The 19730-nt window shown below is 38.1% G+C and overlaps 1 protein-coding gene across 1 annotated transcript in view; it reads right to left on the bottom strand.

Moving 5' to 3' along the window:
• GUCY1A2 (guanylate cyclase 1 soluble subunit alpha 2) overlaps positions 1-19730 on the bottom strand; it is a 279157-nt gene that overhangs the window by 220440 nt on the left and 38987 nt on the right. The window contains exons 3-4 of the mRNA XM_006098838.3: positions 19449-19510; positions 11364-11485 (exon numbers count right to left, since the gene is read on the bottom strand). Of these exons, the coding sequence (XP_006098900.1) occupies positions 11364-11485; positions 19449-19510 (184 nt within the window). The remainder of the gene's footprint in view (positions 1-11363; positions 11486-19448; positions 19511-19730) is intronic.

The following is a 19730-nucleotide window of genomic DNA, read 5'->3' as shown; positions in this document are numbered from 1 at the left end:
CCAGGTACCCCCCCCCCCCACACACACACACACACACACACACACACAAACACTTTTTTTAAGAAACAGGGATGGAAGATGTGCTACAATTACCATTTATTTTCAGAAACAGAAAAATCTGACATGGTAAAAAGCACTGTGCTCCTTTTCTGTAGTTGGAAAAGCTAAAATCAAATCCAACCTTGATCATTTATTAGCTAAGTGATCTTGAGTAACTCACACTTTGGGCCTTAATTTTTTCATCTGTACATTGAGATAATAACAGTTAACTACAGAGTTTTAAAAACTACAAAATAATATATGTGAAAGTTGTTTTTTTATAAATAATAGAGCACTGTATTCTTTAGATATATAGATATATAGATATAGATAGATGATAGATGATAGATAGATAGATAGATAGATAGATAGATAGATAGATAGATAGATGTATATGTGTACAGGGATAAGCAAAAGTAGGTTTACAGTTGTTCGTATGGAAAAAGGCATGCAGGTTTTGATCATAAAATACAAGAATAAGCTCTGTTTCATGTACTCACAACTGTAAACCTACTTTTGCCTACCGTGTGTGTGTGTGTGTATGTGTGTGTGTGTGTGTGATATATGTACTTATGTATGTAGATGTATATGTAGTATGTGTATATGGAGACAGAGAAAAAGAGACTGAGAATGAGAAAAAGCTTAAGTATGCATTTAATTTGCAGGTATTTTTTTATGATAGGCTCTTTTCCCTCTCACTGCATAAAAGAGTTCTGAATCCCCAATTTCTCGGTTTATGAGAGGTGGTGCTCCCACTCCTCTTAGGATGGCTGTCTTCAGTGGCCATACACAAGCCAGCCTTCCCTTCTGTCCGCAAGGTAAAGAAGTTCTCTTCTCCATGCCCTGTGACCTGCCCATGAGCTTCAAGGCTGACAGTGACAGAAGAGCAGAGACCACGTCTGCCGTACCCACTGTCAAATTTCTGGCGCCAGCACAGGCCTGGTACACAGAGGGACTAACACAATAGGACTTTGTCCAACCCCAGCATCACTGCCTCCTTCTTGAGGCAACTGCTACTCAGACATCAGTGGGAAAACCAGAACTTTCATCAACCTCCTCCATATCGGGTGAACACCATGTAAAAAAGAGTTCACCCCTAAAGTTTTGAATCCAGAAATACCGTTGAAACAATGTAAACACAATAGTCATGCAGAAATACTATTAGAATTGCTTAAATGAATTAAGAATAATTATCATTAACATAATTATTTAAGCCCTTCCCACTCTTTTGTATTCCATTCCATTCCATTTCTTCATAGTACATATCACTCTGACGTTATCATTTTTGTTATCTGTGTGGATTTTTTGTCTGCCTTCCCACTTTCTGTCTGCTTTTCTCTCTGCTGATCCCTAGAACAGAACCTAAAAAAGTAGATACTTAAGAAATATTTATATTTATGGAATAAAATACTTGAAAAGTGTTTCTTTGATAAGGCAAACATTCTCTACACACATCTCTGGATTAACAAACCTTCCCCTATAGTAATACAACAATAAAATTTAGCCCAGCTAAAGCCCCAATGATCATTTAGAACTTTAAACTAAAGAAGCTTTCAAGATCTGCAACATGTTAGAATCCCTTGATTACTAAATCTGCCATCTAAAAAATTCAGCTCAAATACAGCACAAATGCAAAGAATGATGACAAATTAAGAGAAGTGAACCTCTAAATGCTTGGCAGATCTGCATTGTTCCTTTTTATTCACATGTAGGATTGAGAATCAAAATAATGAAAAGTAAAAGTTATGAACACAAACCAAAAAAAAAAAAAAAAGAGGTAAATGAAAAACAGTCCAAAGTGCTAGAAGTGAATGAAGAGGTGAAAGAGATGTCAGAATATTGTAGGAAATACATGAAATCTGGAGAAACAGAATGAAAAATGGAAAAATGATGGCGATCTGGGGTACTTTCAGTCAAAATGTTCCTGGGCACTAACTACTCAATGGAGTAACTCATCAGAATTCGGATCATTTATCACTGCTCTGCCTGTTGTCGACTGAAATCCCTCTTCACTTCCTCTGTAAAGACCCTACGACGACTCCGCTTTATGAAAGCTCACAGGCAAGTATAAACTTCCCTTCCCCGCAGCAGCTGCAAATTTGCCCTATGGCTCACTTTATCCTCCCCACCCCCAGGCTAAATTTGTCCTCTGGTGATTAATAGGGTTTCTGGGCCTAACAGTGGAGAGAAAAAAAGTCTGCATTGGACTAAAACTACATGTGACTCACTATTCCTAACATTCCTTGAACAATCTGCCACACGTCGGTGAAAGTTAATGACATAGGATGGAAAAAGGGAGGGATCATCCCAGAACTAGATATGCCCACTTATGCAGAGACAGGAGAAAATCAGAAAGAAAGAAAAAATTATATCATAAATGTATGGTTTAGAAGGTGGCAGTCTAAATCATGAGTCCTCAACATCAAGATTTGGTAAAGATATAAAGAAAGGCCAAAAAGAAAAAAAAGCATGACTAGAGCACAGGGTATCTAGCAGGAGGTGTTAGCTTGAGTCAGGAAGATAAAGGACATTGAATGGAAGCAGGGCCCCACTTCCTGTTTGGAATTCAGAGGCAAAACGAAAAGTCCTGAACGGAAGTGGAATAAGTAAAAAAGAACTGACTAATGTACAGGCAGCAACCCTCCTCAGAAATAAGACAATAATTCAGGCTCTAGAACCTTAAATTCCAATAAATGTAACTTGGTACCGAATTCCCTAGGAATTAAACTAGAACTTCTTTAGCAGGAGTTTAGGTGGCAGGTCATGGCTGTACAAGTCATATCACAATTATCTGGAAAACTTATTCTTAAAAACAAAAAGTCCTACTACTTAACCTAGACATATATCTGGATATAGTGTCTACAGGCCTCAGTTTTTTGTTTGTTGTTGGGTTTTTTTGTGGGGGTTTTTTGTTTGTTTTTTAATGTCTCTAAACAATCTTACTATACAATCACTAGTGGAATCCACTGTTCTATGGTCTGGAGTAGAGATCATTTCTTCTGGGATTAAGATTCAAATCAATAATGCAAAACAAATCTCTCTAGAAGAGCAAAAGCATAAATTCACCAATGTTAAAATAAAAATTGATGTTTTCAGAGTTGGCTTTTCCTCTCCTTTTCATCGTCTAGCTCTGGACAAGATTCAATCCTGGCCAGTATGTATGAGTCAGAAATTACTTGAGCGTCCTTGCTTATGAAAATCACATCTGTTTTTTCCTCAAACGACTACTATGTATGTCCTATTGGTTTCTTTTCATATCTGTAACCAACACTCCCCTAACTTCAAATGACATTGTCCCTCATACCGTGCATGATTTCTCTCTTCTGTGGGGACTCACAGCTGGGTCTTCTGACTCCCCTTCTCTATGGAAAGGAAGTCTGATCCTTCTAGGCCCAACCATTCTCTATGTCCCATCCACCTACCCCAACTGAGTCTGCACCATAACAGTGGTGGATAGCAATGTGCAAGCTGCCCACACAGATACAATAAAATTCTGATGAGTATTTTGAAATCTACATCTTCTTTCTTCTGGCAAGAAAATTACTATCTCTCATCTTAAAGTTAAGACTAGACAAGGTAGAAATACAGGGGGGAAAATGGGCATTATCTGTTGTTAGGCCAGAAATCGGAAGTTTGGCCTCAATCATATAACATTTGAACACCTAACTACCTACTATTACTGGTAATAAAAATAGGAAAGAAGAATTCTGAAACACCTAGAAAAATCATACATAATACATAACCGTCCATAGCTCTCTGCATAGAAAACATATGGGAATATTTCATATGGGGTTCATGAAAAACAAATCAAGAGAGATCAATATATTTACTTTTAAAAAATAGACTGCCAATGAAATAATAAAGGGAATGTACCATATATAAAAGCCTTAATTTTAAAAGCATCTTTATTGGAAAACATAAATTTCTACTCACCAAATTAATTAAATAGACTGTGATAGAAATGCTGTCAAAAAAACTTTAAATTGACTGGAGATCTGAATTGGAGATCTAAACTCAAGGCTAATAAGAATGACAACTCATCTAGCATAAAACCTAGAATGTTTGAACTTAACTGTAACCTTACTTAAAATTTTCATTAATGTGCAGGACATATAAATAGCACATTATTAAAATGTATAGTTGAGTCAAAATTAGAGTTATGCAGCAAAAAAAATTAAACCCACAGGCAAGAAATGAGTAATTTAATGATAACAGTCATCAAATATAAAGGTAAAAGTGAGGGGGAAAAGGAAGGTGGTATGTTCACTTGAGCTAAAAGATTCAAAAACAAAACAAAAAAAAAAGTATTTAAGTTAAAAAGCAAATGTGCCAAATCACTATGAATTTATTCTATGAGATGGCAACAGAAATGAGCTATGAGTTTGACATGTGAAATTACATGGACCCACAATCATTTCACATAGTAAGGAAAGAATAAACTTCTTTCTAACTCAGAGAAAAAACAAAACAAAATAATGACTGTTCTTTAGTAATAGATTCGGTCAAGGGTTCAGTGAGTCATGCAGCAGACCCTTCCATCAGATTCAGTCTTCCTGCCTTCCACCAGCTAATGGTGTGACCCAGCACAGGCAGCTTGACCTGTCTGTGCTTCCATTTCTTCTCTTCTAAGTCAGACATAATTTTCCCCAGAATTTTGCTGATACTAAAAAGAAGTGATATGATCTCCTGATAAAAGAGCAATAATAGATTTTTAAGGGCCTTGAGAAACCTGTTATGAGAGTTTTAGTTAAGTGAGTTGGTTCACTGGCCACTGATAGTGTTGAAAGGAATTAAACCATGGCAAGCTGAGGACTAGGAGAGAATAATATTAGCAAAGACTGCTCGTGGTGTCTTATACTTTAAACATCGTCAACAAATAGGATTACAAGTCATATCACTTCGAAGTGATACCCAAATTCCTAAGAGATTTTATTTCCCACTGTATAATGCTGACTAACTCCATTCTGGGAACTTACTTTTTTTTTTTACCAAATCAAAGAGAAAGATTCTACTTATCAGTACCACGAATCATTTATGCTAAAAATCTGACCATAAATTTTTAAGCAGTGTATAAATTCAGTCATAAAATCTTGAAAATTCACCCAGAATGGAAAACAGAAAAACAACATTCTGATAGCTTGCATATGTTGAAATTTTAAGGTGATAGCAGGTACTATTTTTGTTTATTAAAAGGGAAAACACACATCTATTAGAATGACTAAAATCCAAAATCTGATGACACCAGTTTCTGGAGAGGAAGAAGAGAATGGTAGAGCCATTTTGGAATACACTTTGATCATTTCTTTTCTTTTTCTTTTCCTTTTTTTTGTTTATTCGTTTTTTTAAAGAAAGGAAGAGGAAGAGAGAGAGAGAGAAACATTGATGTGTGAATGCAACATCCATTGGGTGCCTCCTACAAGCCCCCTGTCTCTAAACTGAAAATGATCCAAATTACAATGAAATTGTACTCTCAATACCAATGAGATACAGTCTTAAACATTTTTGGTACTACTGGTCACATATAAAAAGTTTCCGAGGTATATTTGAAATAGTAATGAGCTAAGTAAAATGCAATATCATGACAATTATCATAACTGAGAGAAATAGACTTGTATAATTAGCTTTAGCGTGGTCATGTAAAGTCAGTCACATTCCAACAACTCTGAAGGTAGCATGAAGTAGTGAAAATAATGTGGGGTTTACCCTGGCCAGGTAGTTCAGTTGGTTAAAGTGTCATCCCTACATGCCAACGTTGTGGGTTTGATTCCCAGTCAGGGCATATTTAAGAATCAATGAATGCATAAATAAGGGGGAGAGACACAGAGAGAGAAACATTGATGTGAGAGAGACACATGAATTGGCTGCCTGCTCCTGCATGCACCCCGATCCGGCGGGATCTAGCCTGAGACTGAAATATGTGCCCTTGACTGGACTCTAACCCTTCAGTCCCAAGGCTGACGCTCTATCCACTGAGCTCTATCCAAATCGGGTAGTGCTCAATAAAAAAAAAAATGTTTTAAAGAAAGCGGGGTTTGGTATCAGACTGATGTGGGCTTAATTACTGCTTTTTGTGGCTTGTCCTCACTGACAAGTTCATGGCTCTCAGCATCAGTCTCCTCGCCTAAAAAACTGAGCAATATTGACCTCCCAGGTATTATGTAAACACTCTTCTGTGAATATTCAATAATAAGAGCAAACACTTATGAAATATTGTTATGTGTCAGGCTTCGTGACATATAAATACTTTATATAAATTATTTAATTTTCCAAACAACTTTAGGAAGTGTGGAATTATATTACCCCCATTTTACAGATTAGGAATATGAAGTGTGAAAGATTACATAACTCATTCCAGTTCACACAATTAATAAGCAGTGGAGCTTTGCTTTCAGCACAGTAGTCTGGCTCCTTTTTGCTCCAAACCACTATATTGTAATACCATTATTAAATCAGTTAATAAACCAGGGGCCTCCCAACCACCTTAACTCCAATTCATCTCATTAAACTATTGACCTTGTCTACTTTTAATGAAAGAGAAAAAATGATCACTTACCAACTTATAGTAACAAAAACTGTACTGGCAGAATTTACTTATTGCTACCCATCTTAATTCCTCAATAAAGCCAGTAAATGGTTATTACACCAAGTAGTCTTTCAAGGTGCTAAATATGTTAAACATTTTCTAGCTCACTAAAAAATTATATGATTAAGAGTTATTCTACGAAAACCCCAAGGTAATCTTAACCCTAAGTAAGGCTGGCTAATTCTTCAGTTTTATGGCCAATTAAAAGGCTCTAGATGCACATTCAGAATCACAATAAAACCAAAAAGTACATACAAGTTAACACGTAAGCAACAAGCTATTGCTTATAAAAAAACAAACAATGTAAAGCTCCAGACCAGCTCATGATTCTAGAATCTGTGGCATTTTGTGGAGAGCTCTGATTTCATAGTATTTCAGAGTCCTTGAGGCCAGGAAAATACTATGAGGTAGAAGCCCCAATGGTCACCTCCTCCTTCCTCCTCACCTTCCCAACAAATAATCCCATGACAACATTACTGGGATTCTGACTTTACACATGCTAAGTCTTTGGAGACAACAAAGCCCCACTCTAACAGAAGACCTGCGAAACAGACAACTTGAATGAATACTCCTTCACAATCCATGTCCTTCCTGATTCTTTTGAGAGAAAACACACTTAACAAGGGCAGTATAAGGCTATGCTTTGTTAATACTTAGTAAGTAACTCATTCCTATTAAAATATCAAACCTTAGTTCGCTACATTTCATCAGCAAATAAATTACCTAGAGATCTCATTTCTATCCTAGTGTGGAATGCCCTTTCCTATACCATCTCCTCCAACTCATAGCTCTTGATGCTATACCAAAACACCCACCACCCCTTTAATAACATTATAACGGAAATAGTCATCACCCCTGATTATTTTAAATTGCATGATGGCAAAGGGAGCTATGCATTTTATCATCCTTCTCCCTTAGCTCTTCCCCACAATATTACCTAAATCCACACCACAGTACCAGGTGGCACCACGTGGTATAGACCCCTTCATGTTTTATCATAGAGCCTTCATTGTACCACTCAACCATTACATCTTCCCAAGAAAATGCTCAATGCTGCAACTCACAAGCTCATAAATACATTTTTACTACTTAACTGGAGCTAAAAAATGAGCTTTGTAGGTTATGGCTGGGAAAGGTTTACATTTTTCAGACAACCAAAATTAGGAGATCATTTTGGTATGCAAAAGACGTCCACCAAATAAAGCAATAAATTTAACACTAAAAGCCTTTATCAGGGAGGGCATAGCTCACAACCATCTTTTTTTGTACAGCCTTTCCCCAGAGTTTAAAGCTTCGTTAGGCTGCTACACTGCATTATCCCAGCGACTGCCAGATCCCCAAAATGAGGCGAATAGATGACAGGGAGCAGTCTGTACTTAATATCCCTAATTTGTAAATGATGAGACAGAAATAGCAACAACCGGTTTCTAAGCCAACAAAAGAGAAATAAATGGTGAAAATCTCGCTGATTGGAAAAAGTCCTTTCCCATTAGCAGCAGGCATGAACCGCTCTGTAATGTGCATGCGCTTTTTCGGGGAGTCCTGGGGAAGCTGGGGCTGAGCAAACACAGGACAGAGGCACCACTGGCCTTCGGTAGCAAGCTCGCTCCCTCTCTTCAGGCGCCTCTTCCTTATTCCATGCCAACCACTAGATTCAAACTCCAACCTGAAGAGCCAATAAATAATCAAACTATCTACAGGAGTATAGTAAATCAATAGAGATGGTCCCTCTGAAAAGAGTAAAATTTGCTACTCTGATCATATTTTCTGACCTATGACTTTAAAGCTTTTTCCTTAATAGGTGAAATATAAATAACATAGAGATGAGTGAGCAAACACATTTCTAGTCTCTACCATTTCTAGGTTAAGAAGGTGAGAAAAATTTGTATTTCCCAATCCCACCAATGTTCCAACCACTTTCCCCAAAGGTAATGAATATAAATCATAGGGTTGGAAAACTGCCCGCTGGCATCCACAAAGGAGACTTCCAAACATCAAAATTTCTCCTAAACTGGTTGAAACTATTTCTCCGTGCCAAACTCCCCACACTCAAACAAAACAAAAAAAACTTCCTCTCTTGTGTAGTGGTTTTCTGTCCAGTGAGTTAATCAACTCTTGCATGCTCATAAATGATTACACAAGAGAATTTAAATGTAATTTTTTAAAAGATAAAATCTAAGCAAACCAAAATTAATCATAGTTCAATGACTTGTTAAAAACAAAAGTCTCATTGAGCCCTGGCTGGGTGCCTCCGCTGTTTAGAGCATCGTCCCAATATGCTAAGTTATGGCTTCAATCCCTGGACACATATAAGAAGCAACCGATGATTGCATAAACAAAGTGGAACAACAAAATGATATATTTATATTTTGTTTCTCTCTCTCAAATCGATTTTTTAAAAATGGGGGGAAAGCACAAAGCTTCCAGTGAATATGATCAGTAAAGCTGTTACCTTTGTCCTCAGAGAGTCAATATTTCAAGAGTTATGAAAGGACATTATTCAAAAGAGAACAGCTATCTTGTAGGCCCATAATTACCTGTTAGATCCAGGCCAGCATCTGGTCAACAGGTGGCAGGCATTTAGTTTTACTCGTCAGAAATTTAAATTTTACAAGATCGCACTTTTTACAGTTTAGGAACAACCCATGATTACGTAGAGGGGGAAGTGTTTCTTTTCTAGAACAAATGTATTATTTACAGAAATCCAAAACCTGATATACAGTCATCTTCTAAATTATAAGTACCTAGCTTAAATCTACTCACTCCCTAATATCATCAGGTAGCACACAACCTGTTGTTCTTGCCACTCACTACTTACCCTGTATCTCATGGCTACTGTTGAAGGGCAATTAAGCTGCTCTGGGCCACAGTGTCACCTGGTGGTTACCATGCCAAATTGTCTGACCTAGGTTTCTTTGTGGACTTGGGCACACTTGCTTGCAAGTCATGGTTCAGATGCCACTAGAACTCCTTATATGTTTATTATCTTGAACACCTCATACTCTCTCTAAACCACTGATTCTCAAGGTAGGGAGCAAAAGAAAAGGAGATGTGAAGTACAAGGAAATGTTTATAAATGAATAAGAGCAACTTTCCAAAATACTATGCCCTGGCCGGTTCGGCTCAGTGGATAGAGCATTGGCCTGCAGACAGAAGGGTCCCAGGTTTGATTCCGGTCAAGGGCACATGCCTGGGTTGTGGGCTCAATCCCCTATGGGGGGCGTGCAGGAGGCAGCTGATCCATGGTTCTCTCTCATCATTGATGTTTCTATCTCTCTCTCCCTCTCTCTTCCTCTCTGAAATCAATAAAAATATATTTAAAAAAATACTAAACATCCCTCAGCCAAGATTCTGATACATCCTTCTTAGTGGGGCATCATCTCACCCACCCCTTGAAAATCACAATGTGTCCAGAGAAAAAGATGTTAATGATGGGAGAGTCCTTGAAAATACAAAATCAGAAAACTGTGAACAGCCCATCTCCCTCCTCCTTTATTCTCATCCTTCATCTGCTCCAATAATAGGATTTACTTGGGGCACAACATTCCCACAGTTGTACTAAGATTGAGGTAAGTATATATTTGGCCTTCCTTTACACTGTCTTGCAGCTATTATAAACAAACTACATACACATCTATCTGCCTCCCCTCACAAAATCTCCATGTTCTCAGTACAATATTTTGTGTTTACAAAGTTACCTAGGATGAAAATGTAGTCATGGATTCTGGAGTCCCAGCTTGAGTGTAAAAGCCATGTCTACCTTTAGGAGTCAGATATGTTTAGAAAAATCTGGGTTGAAGTCACCTGGGATCTGTTTGTGAAAGGGACTCGGATGTCTCCAGGGAAAGCACTTACTCTAAAGGGAGAGAAAATCGGGCAAACAACTTTGCCCCAGTCTCTCTCGCCTGACTCTGAGGGAAATGTCATTCTGAGCTCTCCCTGGAGTCAGTCACTATGAGTTCTTGTCCCTGCCACCACTGCATGGATTCCTGTCTCAGTCATAAGGAAAAAGGAGGGTTCAAAAAAATTTGAAAGAGGTTATTTTTCACTAAAAACCTCTGTAAGACATTAGGGCAAGATGTATTCCTGCTGTGGTATCTACTTTGCATATAACACAACATAGGTCTCACACACCAAGAATAGCACAGATTATAGTGAGATAGTATGGTTCGTTATGGTACCTTGATGCTGAGTGCATGATGAAGTGCAGTTTACAACAGCACCCCTGAGTCATTTGGGGAGCACCCAAAAATAGCACCTCTGTCATAAATACTAGTATCTTTAAGATGGACACACACACTACCACACAAGGCACACAGACCTCAGGAGATGACCTGCCCACTGCCTCTGAGTCCACTGTGAGTACCCATGACCTATTCTTCCAGCCACAACCAGAGCCTCCCAGAAATAGTGGAGTAATCATAACAGAAATAATAGCATATGGGCTTTGAGAGGACAGAAAGATCCTCAATTTTAGTCGAGGGTAAGCATACTTAGAAAAGTTTCCCTGGAATGTATTTTTATTACAATGTTTTTCAATCTCCAGGTAAATGCCACATATAATTTCCACTTACACATCTTCAGGAGTATTGAAATTAAATCACTTGAAGACAAGGTCTCAATCTGCCATAGCTTCAATCTACTGAACTTACATTAGTAGAAAATAAAACATTCACACCTTTACTTTTCCTGTTCTCCTCATTCATTCTCTCTTAACCATATAAACATATAGTTAATATACCGAGTATATTAGCAGTGCACTGAAGAATTCCCGAGATGTCCTCGATTTCCTCTTTGTTGGAATGGTCTGCATAGGAGCATCTGTTGGAGATATTGTGGAAATTCTTTTCTGCATCCCTATAACTAAGAAGAAAACAAAATCAGCATATGGAGAAAAATGTCAGAGCATCTGTGAAGGCACTCATATACATACGCACAAATGCACGTGGTCTATGCTCTCAGCATAATCACATTTTAAAATAACTGAACCTTTAAGACATAATTTATGACATTACCCACCATTAACATCAGCATTAGCAGAGTGGACCTGGAACTGGAGATAATCATTAATAAGGAAGCTATGTTTGGGGAAAAAAATAAATGAGGAAAACCAGAAGGTAGATGAGCTTTATGTAACTAACGTTTCCTTATGTGAGTATTTCATAGCTGCTGGTAATCTGTTTCTATACAGAACTTGCCTAGAGAAAGAATTAACACCACTAATTTGGTGCATTGGCACCAACTGTGTTGAAAGCAAATAGATCTTAACCTCTATCACAGACGGTCAGGAAGACAGCATGGTGCTTGGATAATAAGCAAACAAATTGGAGGCTGACAGAATTTCAATCATGGTCTCACCATTTTCTTTTTGGATTAACAAAATCAATATGTAATATTATATTAGTTTCAGGTATACAACAGGGCTATTCAACATTAATATACGTAACAAAGTGGTCACCATGCTACGTCCAGCAACCATCTATCATCATCCAAGGTTGTTGCGATATTATTGACTAGATTCCCTGTGCTGCACATGGCAGCCCTGTGACTTATGTTATAACTGAAACTGTGTACATCTTGTGCCCCTTCACGTTTTCTACCATTTTCTATCTGTGAGATTGGGGGCAAGTAAGCTCATCTCTGTTAGTCTAACTTTCCTCCCTCATAAAATGGGGATGCTTCCTAGGGTTGTTGTGCGGATGGAATGACAGAATGCTGTAACCAGATGTTGACTGGAACTTCTCCGGTGGCTCTGACTTAGAGCTAAGGCACCAAAGCTCCCACATTCCAAAAGAGAAGCCAAGGAGACCAGACGTCTCCAGAACCTTAGAAATGACTAAAGAGCCACTGCCACTGTCACCCACCACCATCTGACAGAAGCGAAGAGATATGCAAAAACGAAAAGGAAATCCTCAGAAGAGCCATTGGCCTAGGAAGAGAGCTTTGTTATCGTTTTCCCCTCCCCCCATGAGGAAAGGAGAGCAGGGGGGTGCTCCCTGTGGAAGCCCAGCTGCTGAGAGAGCTTGGGGCTTGGATGTCTCACTCCTCAGCGGACATCTACTGAGGAATTCTAGACCATCCCTTTGTGCCTCACTGAGTAGAGAAAGATGTTTCCGGAGAGAGTGGAAAAGAAAGAGAGCCAAACTGGGAATAGCCTGTAGTCCCACCATTCAGCAAGGCAAAAAAAAAAAAAGAGCTTTCTATGGATTAGGGAGATGCCACAAAGAGAGGCAAGCCTGATGTTCCATCCACTGTTTTTCAACCTAGAGACCATGGCTGGGGCAGGAATCCCACTAGCAAGACTGAGTGAGACGTGCAGGCCTCAGGTCCAGGGCAGGGGCCTCTGAAGTAAAGTAGGGCCCGTCCATGCACCTCACTGAGGACATCATAGCCAAGAAAGGACTATTGCAACAACCAGTGAGGTTTTCCGGTCCATTCTCACCTGACACCACACATCGGAAGAGAACGGGACCTAGAGAGGAGTGGCCTGGAGTGTCGGAGTGAATAGCCACATCATATCCGCTCGGCACTGCTTTGCACGTTCCTCAGGCCAAGCCTGGCCCAGGCACATGGGGATGTAAGAGTGAGATGGGGCATGAGATTAAAGATTTCAATTGGTCTGAAGCGGACTTTAAACTCCCTGAATGTACCTGGAAAACAGAGTGATGTGCCCACGCTAATATTGAAGGGGACTCATGCTAACATGTGCTATGTGATTGGAGAGAAAAAGTAAAATGGTTTAATGGTTGTACACCTTACTGAGATCTGACTTCAAAAAAACAGTTACGCAAAATGCATACTATAGTTTCTAGAATGCAGTAATCAGTCAATAAAAGGTGGAAAGGGGAACATGGGTGTTAAACATAGACAAAGAAAGTATTATTTTTAAATCAAGTGCCACCATTTTCAAATATTTTTGTCACAGCCTCGATTTATTCATCTATACAATGATTCTGTGAAATAGATGGTTAGGACTAAATAAAATAACAGATGTAAAGTGCCCCAGGTATTGCCTCAAACACAGGGAGCAATCAATAGACATTAGCTTTCATCTAACTTCCTGTTTTTATTCCATAAGATAGTTATTTTTTGTAAATACATAAAACACTAGATCGTGTTTTAGATTAAAAAAAAATCTACAACCACAAATTCTGACCATGGAAGCATAAGTAATACCATCAAAGTTTGTTTTTAGAATCATCAGAGTTCACCCACTCCTAATTTTACTTCTAATGTTCTATTGAAATTATTCTAGCTTAGTCCCCACCCAATTGTCAAAAGAAAAAGAAAACAGAAGGTTGGCTGTATAAAACAAACACAGGGCCCACAGTGATGATTGGAGTAATAGAATTTAATTTTAGATGAGTATAGGAAATGGCATTCCAGGCCAATATGAGGTTGGCAGCAGTCCTACCCAGGGTATTAGCACAACAATGCTAATTCTGGTAAAAAAAAGTTAATGGCATCATTCTAAATACATATTTCTTTATACTTTCATGTTAAAATATATAATGAACATAAAAACTAAAAAGAGTGATTATCATGTGTTTTCCAATCATAGTTTTAAATAAATCTCTGCTTTGTCTACACTTTTGTGAGCTACAGACCAGTAGGAGTAATGCAGTATAAACATGAGTGACAGTAGTTGGGTTAGGCACTCCAGAGGCAGAAATTTAGGTTAAAAAAAATTCCAAACTCTGCAAGAAGAAAGTGGTAGCTAGAACATGAGGGGGGCATGCTTATGTTTAGCTCCTGATGCTAAACAACTGATTCCAAACTTTAAAGGCTCAAGGAGGACAGGGGAAGGATGTAGCAATGAAAACTGAGGTGCATAGGAGTCAGGTACTAATGGTGGTAACAATTCAACAAATGAATTGATTATCCTTGTGTACCAGGCACTGTACTACTTTATATGATTATATGACTTTACACATCATTATCATTAATATTTTATTCAAACTTTACCCCAACCCTGTAATTATTAGCCTTTTAAAAATAAGAAAAGCGAGGCTCAGAGTGGTTAAGTAATCTGTCCAGGATCAAAGGTAGAATCTGACTTTTAAGTCTGATGTATCTGGTATGCCTACTTCCAAAGTACATTTTCTCAGTCCCTGCTCTATACTACACAACAAAGAAGCACAGAGAGAAGGAAGGGCAGAAGACAGTATCAAGAATGACATCAGCCATAAATGTCATCGTAAAGCAGATTTTCCTCCATCCTGACTTCCTTTTTGTTCCCAGGGGAACCCTGGTATCTCCTACTTACCCATTTTCTTCTCAGTATTCTTTCCGCCGGATGTGGCCCAAAAACCTAGTCCATTCCCTAGAGGCTTGAGTTAAAGCAGCACAAGCGTGTACACTCAATGCTCCCTTTTCTCATTCTAGGTTGAGGGAGGATAAGACAACTATGCTACACAAGCAAGAAGCTATCCAAGTGAGCATGCTTGTGTGGAATTCATACAGTAAGCAAAAGGTACCGTAAAATCAATCTGACACACAGGGGCAGAACATTAAGCGTTAATGGAAAACTATGCAAATAAGTCAATGTAATTTAGCTATAAGGAAAAGAGTCCTGACTACTAGCACTATAATTTTAGAATTCTATTGGGCCCCAGAAATTATTCCCACCCCTCATTTTACATCTCCTTCCAAAGCATAATTTACTCTTTTATCCATTATATACATATCTGTGTATATACCCCTAGGGTGCAACTTATTCATTTATTCACACTTCCTCACTGTCCCCCCCCCCAAAAAAATTGTTAGTCCCTGCTACGTACCAAGCATTTACAAAGGTACAGAAATATAAAAGTAAGTAAGACAAATAACAAAATAATAAAATAAGTGAGATAATATAAGTTAATGATAAGCACTATGAAAAGGAATAATGAAGAGTAATACAATAAAGAATGATCAGAGTTGGAGGTTGAGGTAGGGGATGGAGGGCCACTTTAGATTGGGTGGTCAGGGAAGGTCCTTCGGAAGATACTATATTTAAACAGACACATAAATGTATAAAAAGAATAATCTACACAAACATCTGGGGACAAAGCATTACAGGAAAATGAAACAGTGCATGCAACGGCCTGGAGGTTGAGCAAGCTTGGTATAGTTGAGATACCGACAGGTGGCTTGAATGCTGGAACGGAGTGAAATAGGGGGAGTTGAAGGGGATGAAATCAGAGAGGTATGCAGAGGACAGGTCACAGAAAGAATTCAGATTTTATTCGATCACAGTCAGTCTTGATATGGTTCAAAGCCAGGATTTCAAAGTGTGATCCCTCTGGAAACTCAGACATGCCAACTCTTTGGCTGAGTTATAATAAATAAGACCTCCCATACTGGTATCTCACCTAAAAAATATATGAATCTTATGCTGTGAATACAATAAAAACAAGGCAGTGTAACAATAAAAACAAAGTAGAGTTGTTTGCATGTGTTTATGTTTTATTCAGACACAAGTGATTAATAAATCTGAATTGTATTTCCAAACAAAGATATTTTTAAGAATGCCAATTCTTGAGCCTCTCCCAGACAACCTGATCAGGAACTGTGGAGGCGAGGCCCAGCAATCTGAGTTTCAGCAAATCTGACGGGTGATTCTGATACCTGTTAACACTTGAGAACCACTGGTCTAAAGGAAATGGTATGACCTAATTTTTTAGTCATTCGGCTGCGGTGAGAATACAGTGTTAAGGGACAGGAGTAGATACCAAAAAACTAGATGGGAGCCTCTAAGTGAGAGAGGATGGTGACGGTGGAGAGGAGGAGATTTATCACACCGCATGAATAAATTATTTTAGTGTTCATTTTCCAACTTGAATGATGTCTATGAATAAGTAAAGGAACAAGTGAATGGATAAGTTAAGGAGCAGAGCAAACGTTTAAAGATAAAGTTGCTGAGCTGCACAGAGACTATCTTACTCCCTAATGAGAAGCTCCATCCTCTACCCCCTCCCATCCCTCCATCTGTGTGATCCTTTGAACAGCTGCTCCCTGCATTCAAGTCTAGGTCTTAGAGAATAAAAATGCCTCCAAGGATGTCTATGGGCTACTGATATATGAATTCATCAAGAGGCAGAATCATGCAATCCTGGAGCTCTAATAAATAAAGCAGGTCCAAGGGCAGAGCTTTAAAGGAGAGGAAAGGGAGGGTGGGAAGGTCAGTGGTTAGAGGCTAGATTAAGAAACTGAGAAGGGCGCTAGCTCCTACTCCCTGCAATCCTCTGGATTCATCACCCCAACCCCCAAGGCGCCTAAAAGCTGAATTACCTCAAGACAAGCCTTAGGCAAAGTCCCATTTCAGGGATTAGGAAAAGCATCTATTCCCCACTCTAACCTCCCCAGGAATATGTAAAATAATACTTGCCAGCACTTGCTACCTGAAATCCCTTTAACTAAAACAAAAAAGAAAAAAAAACATTCCTTTTCACAGTTAGAGATAAAAAGCCTTCATGTGTATTTTCTTAAGAGGAACAACACCTTGGTGTGAATACATGTAAATCCAAATGTTAGTGGTAATAGATGCCCTCCTTTCTCAGTACTGAAAAGAGAAAGGAAGCGGAAAGAAGAAGTCTAAAAGGCAAAGGAGGGCTTTGGACATGGAAGCCATGACTGAAGGAAAGGAAGGAGAAAGTCAAGAAAAGCAAATATAACACTATTTTCCAACTCGTCCTTTTTGTCTTCATGGGCATGAGTACAAATACAGGCAGTGAGCAAAGGTACTTCAACTCCTCAGAAGGCAGCCAGCACCCACGTAAAAAGTATGCTAACAGGTCTATTTGGAACCAGTGGGACATCAGGACACCTCTTTATATTGGAGTCACATTCCCTGTCTGTTTTCATTATACTGTGTCTGCATTAAACAGAACTAGAAAGGACATTTAGGCAATGAACAAAGAACCACCACAGGCTATTTCTACACAGATGGAGAGAAGGGAGAGTTGAGGCAGTAACTTAGATAAAAGACAACTCCATCTTAAAAACAAAATATAAATTTTCTGCTGATAATGGCAATATAGTCTAGTTATCTATTTGATCAAATTTACAAGATTCCCAATCCAATTTGCCTGGAAGACAAAATTTAGTTCACAAATGGGACTATTTTATCAGTTATTATTTGATTTCACATTAGAAAGGGCATTCATAACTCCATAAAATAATTTGCATTTGATTACTAATATTGTCATCAAATATTAATAATAATGATGATAATAAACCCAACAGCAAATATGTAGTACTTACCATATACTAGAAACTAATCTAAGAATATTGACAAATTTAATCCAACACCATACTTAGAAAGCAGCATATCCAATGAGAGTGATTAAGTTTTATTTAGAATGTGTGGAGAGAGATTAATTTGACATTCTTACATTCTTTATCTCCATTAGGTTAAACCATTTAAAATCCCTAATGGCCTCAAACTAAAAGCCATCTTGTGAGTTTAAATAATGTGTTTTTCCTAGTGAGGCACTCTTGAGGATTGATATGACAAAGTTTCAAAGCAATTCCCTTTGAAATGACAACATAATCATCAAGCACTTCAAGTATATGGCATCGTACTAGGTATGGAGTTATTTTTCTACTAAGTTTCTTCCCTTTTGTTTTATAAAAAAAAAATATGTAACACCTTACTAGAAAAAAATATATATCCTTGATCCCCATGGCAATGACTAGTAACCATAAATGTTCAATGATTCCAAAAGCATGTCAAGAGGTATCAGGATTTGAATCTTAATTCCTCAAAAGTTCTTAAAAACTTACCAAGAAAAATCATGGTAGCACATAGAGAATATTAACAAGGTGAATTAAAAATATGCCTTCCTAATGCCAATGAATTTAATTTAAATAGCTAGATTGCATCGGAAAGTAAATCTAGGATTTTGTATTTGCCAACTGCTTCCTGCAACAGCCAATCAAAGGTCATATGTGGAGTCTAATGAACAAAATAAACTGATGAACAAAATAGATCCAGACACATTGAGGGGGGGGGTGATTAACCAAAGAACTTATATGCATATATGCATAACCCATGAACACAAACAAGAGTGTGGTGAAGGCCTGGGAGTGGGGGGCAGGGTGAAGGGAGTCAATGGGGGAAAAAAGGGGACATTTGTAATACTTTCAACAATGAAGATAATTTTTTTAAAGAGGTAAGGGGCGGGGGGAAGTATACCTTTCATTCATTTGGAGCTTTCTATTTACAAAATACTTTCATTGAAATTATCTCTTTTAATAATGACATCTAATCCTTGCTTTAATTATTATTATCATCATGAACCTCTACAAAAGAGATAGTTACTTAAAAGTTCTACGTGGCCCTGAAATGTTTTTTGACCTCAAGTCTTACTTTACACCGTATCACAATGATGTCAACAAACGGGGCATAAAAAAGAAAAATGTGGCATGTGACTCTAGCTAAAATAATACCTCTCACTGAACTGTGTTAAACTTGTAATGATTTTGAGTAAACTTTACTGAAGGATTAAAGCATCTCAGCTGGTACCATTAAATCTTAGCACATTACTAAGACAAAATTATGAGATGAAATAAAATGGATGAAAATGAGAGGATAAAAACAACAACAAAAAAGAAGAAGAAGAAAAAAAAAGTAATACCAAAGGGAATTTTATTTAAAAGGATTAAACACTAATAAGCCTAAGGCAGTCATTCCAGGGTCCTGCATGAGCCACCCTCCATGCTGAGAGCACAGCCCCTATGAAATAAAGCTGACCTGGTGGCAGAAAACTACATGCTCAACTGCTATGCTTGAGTAATTATCTTTAATTTGCCCCAGTAATGACCAAAATCCATTTTTACTTACCCAATAACTTGGTGCTCATAATACTGCAATGTCCTCTTGAGAGTTTGCTGAATCGTCTGAGGCTACAGAATAATAATAATAATAATAATAAATTATCAGCAAATCAGTGTCATTCCCATTCTGAGCATCATAGGCAGATATGTAGCTTCTGATTTATCTCATAAGAGGTTTTTTTTCTTTATAATATTAACCCATGATGCATTTTGCCATGTATTTTCCCCACAGGAACTAATATGAGGCACTCGGTAATTACCCAGAATTTCCCAATTTCCCAATACAATA

This window comes from Myotis lucifugus, unplaced genomic scaffold (genome assembly GCF_000147115.1).
Source record: "Myotis lucifugus unplaced genomic scaffold, Myoluc2.0 scaffold_248, whole genome shotgun sequence".
In the NCBI taxonomy this organism is placed as follows: domain Eukaryota; kingdom Metazoa; phylum Chordata; class Mammalia; order Chiroptera; family Vespertilionidae; genus Myotis; species Myotis lucifugus.
The sequence above is the reverse complement of the archived record's forward strand: the minus strand, read 5'-3'. Positions and strand labels throughout refer to the sequence as shown.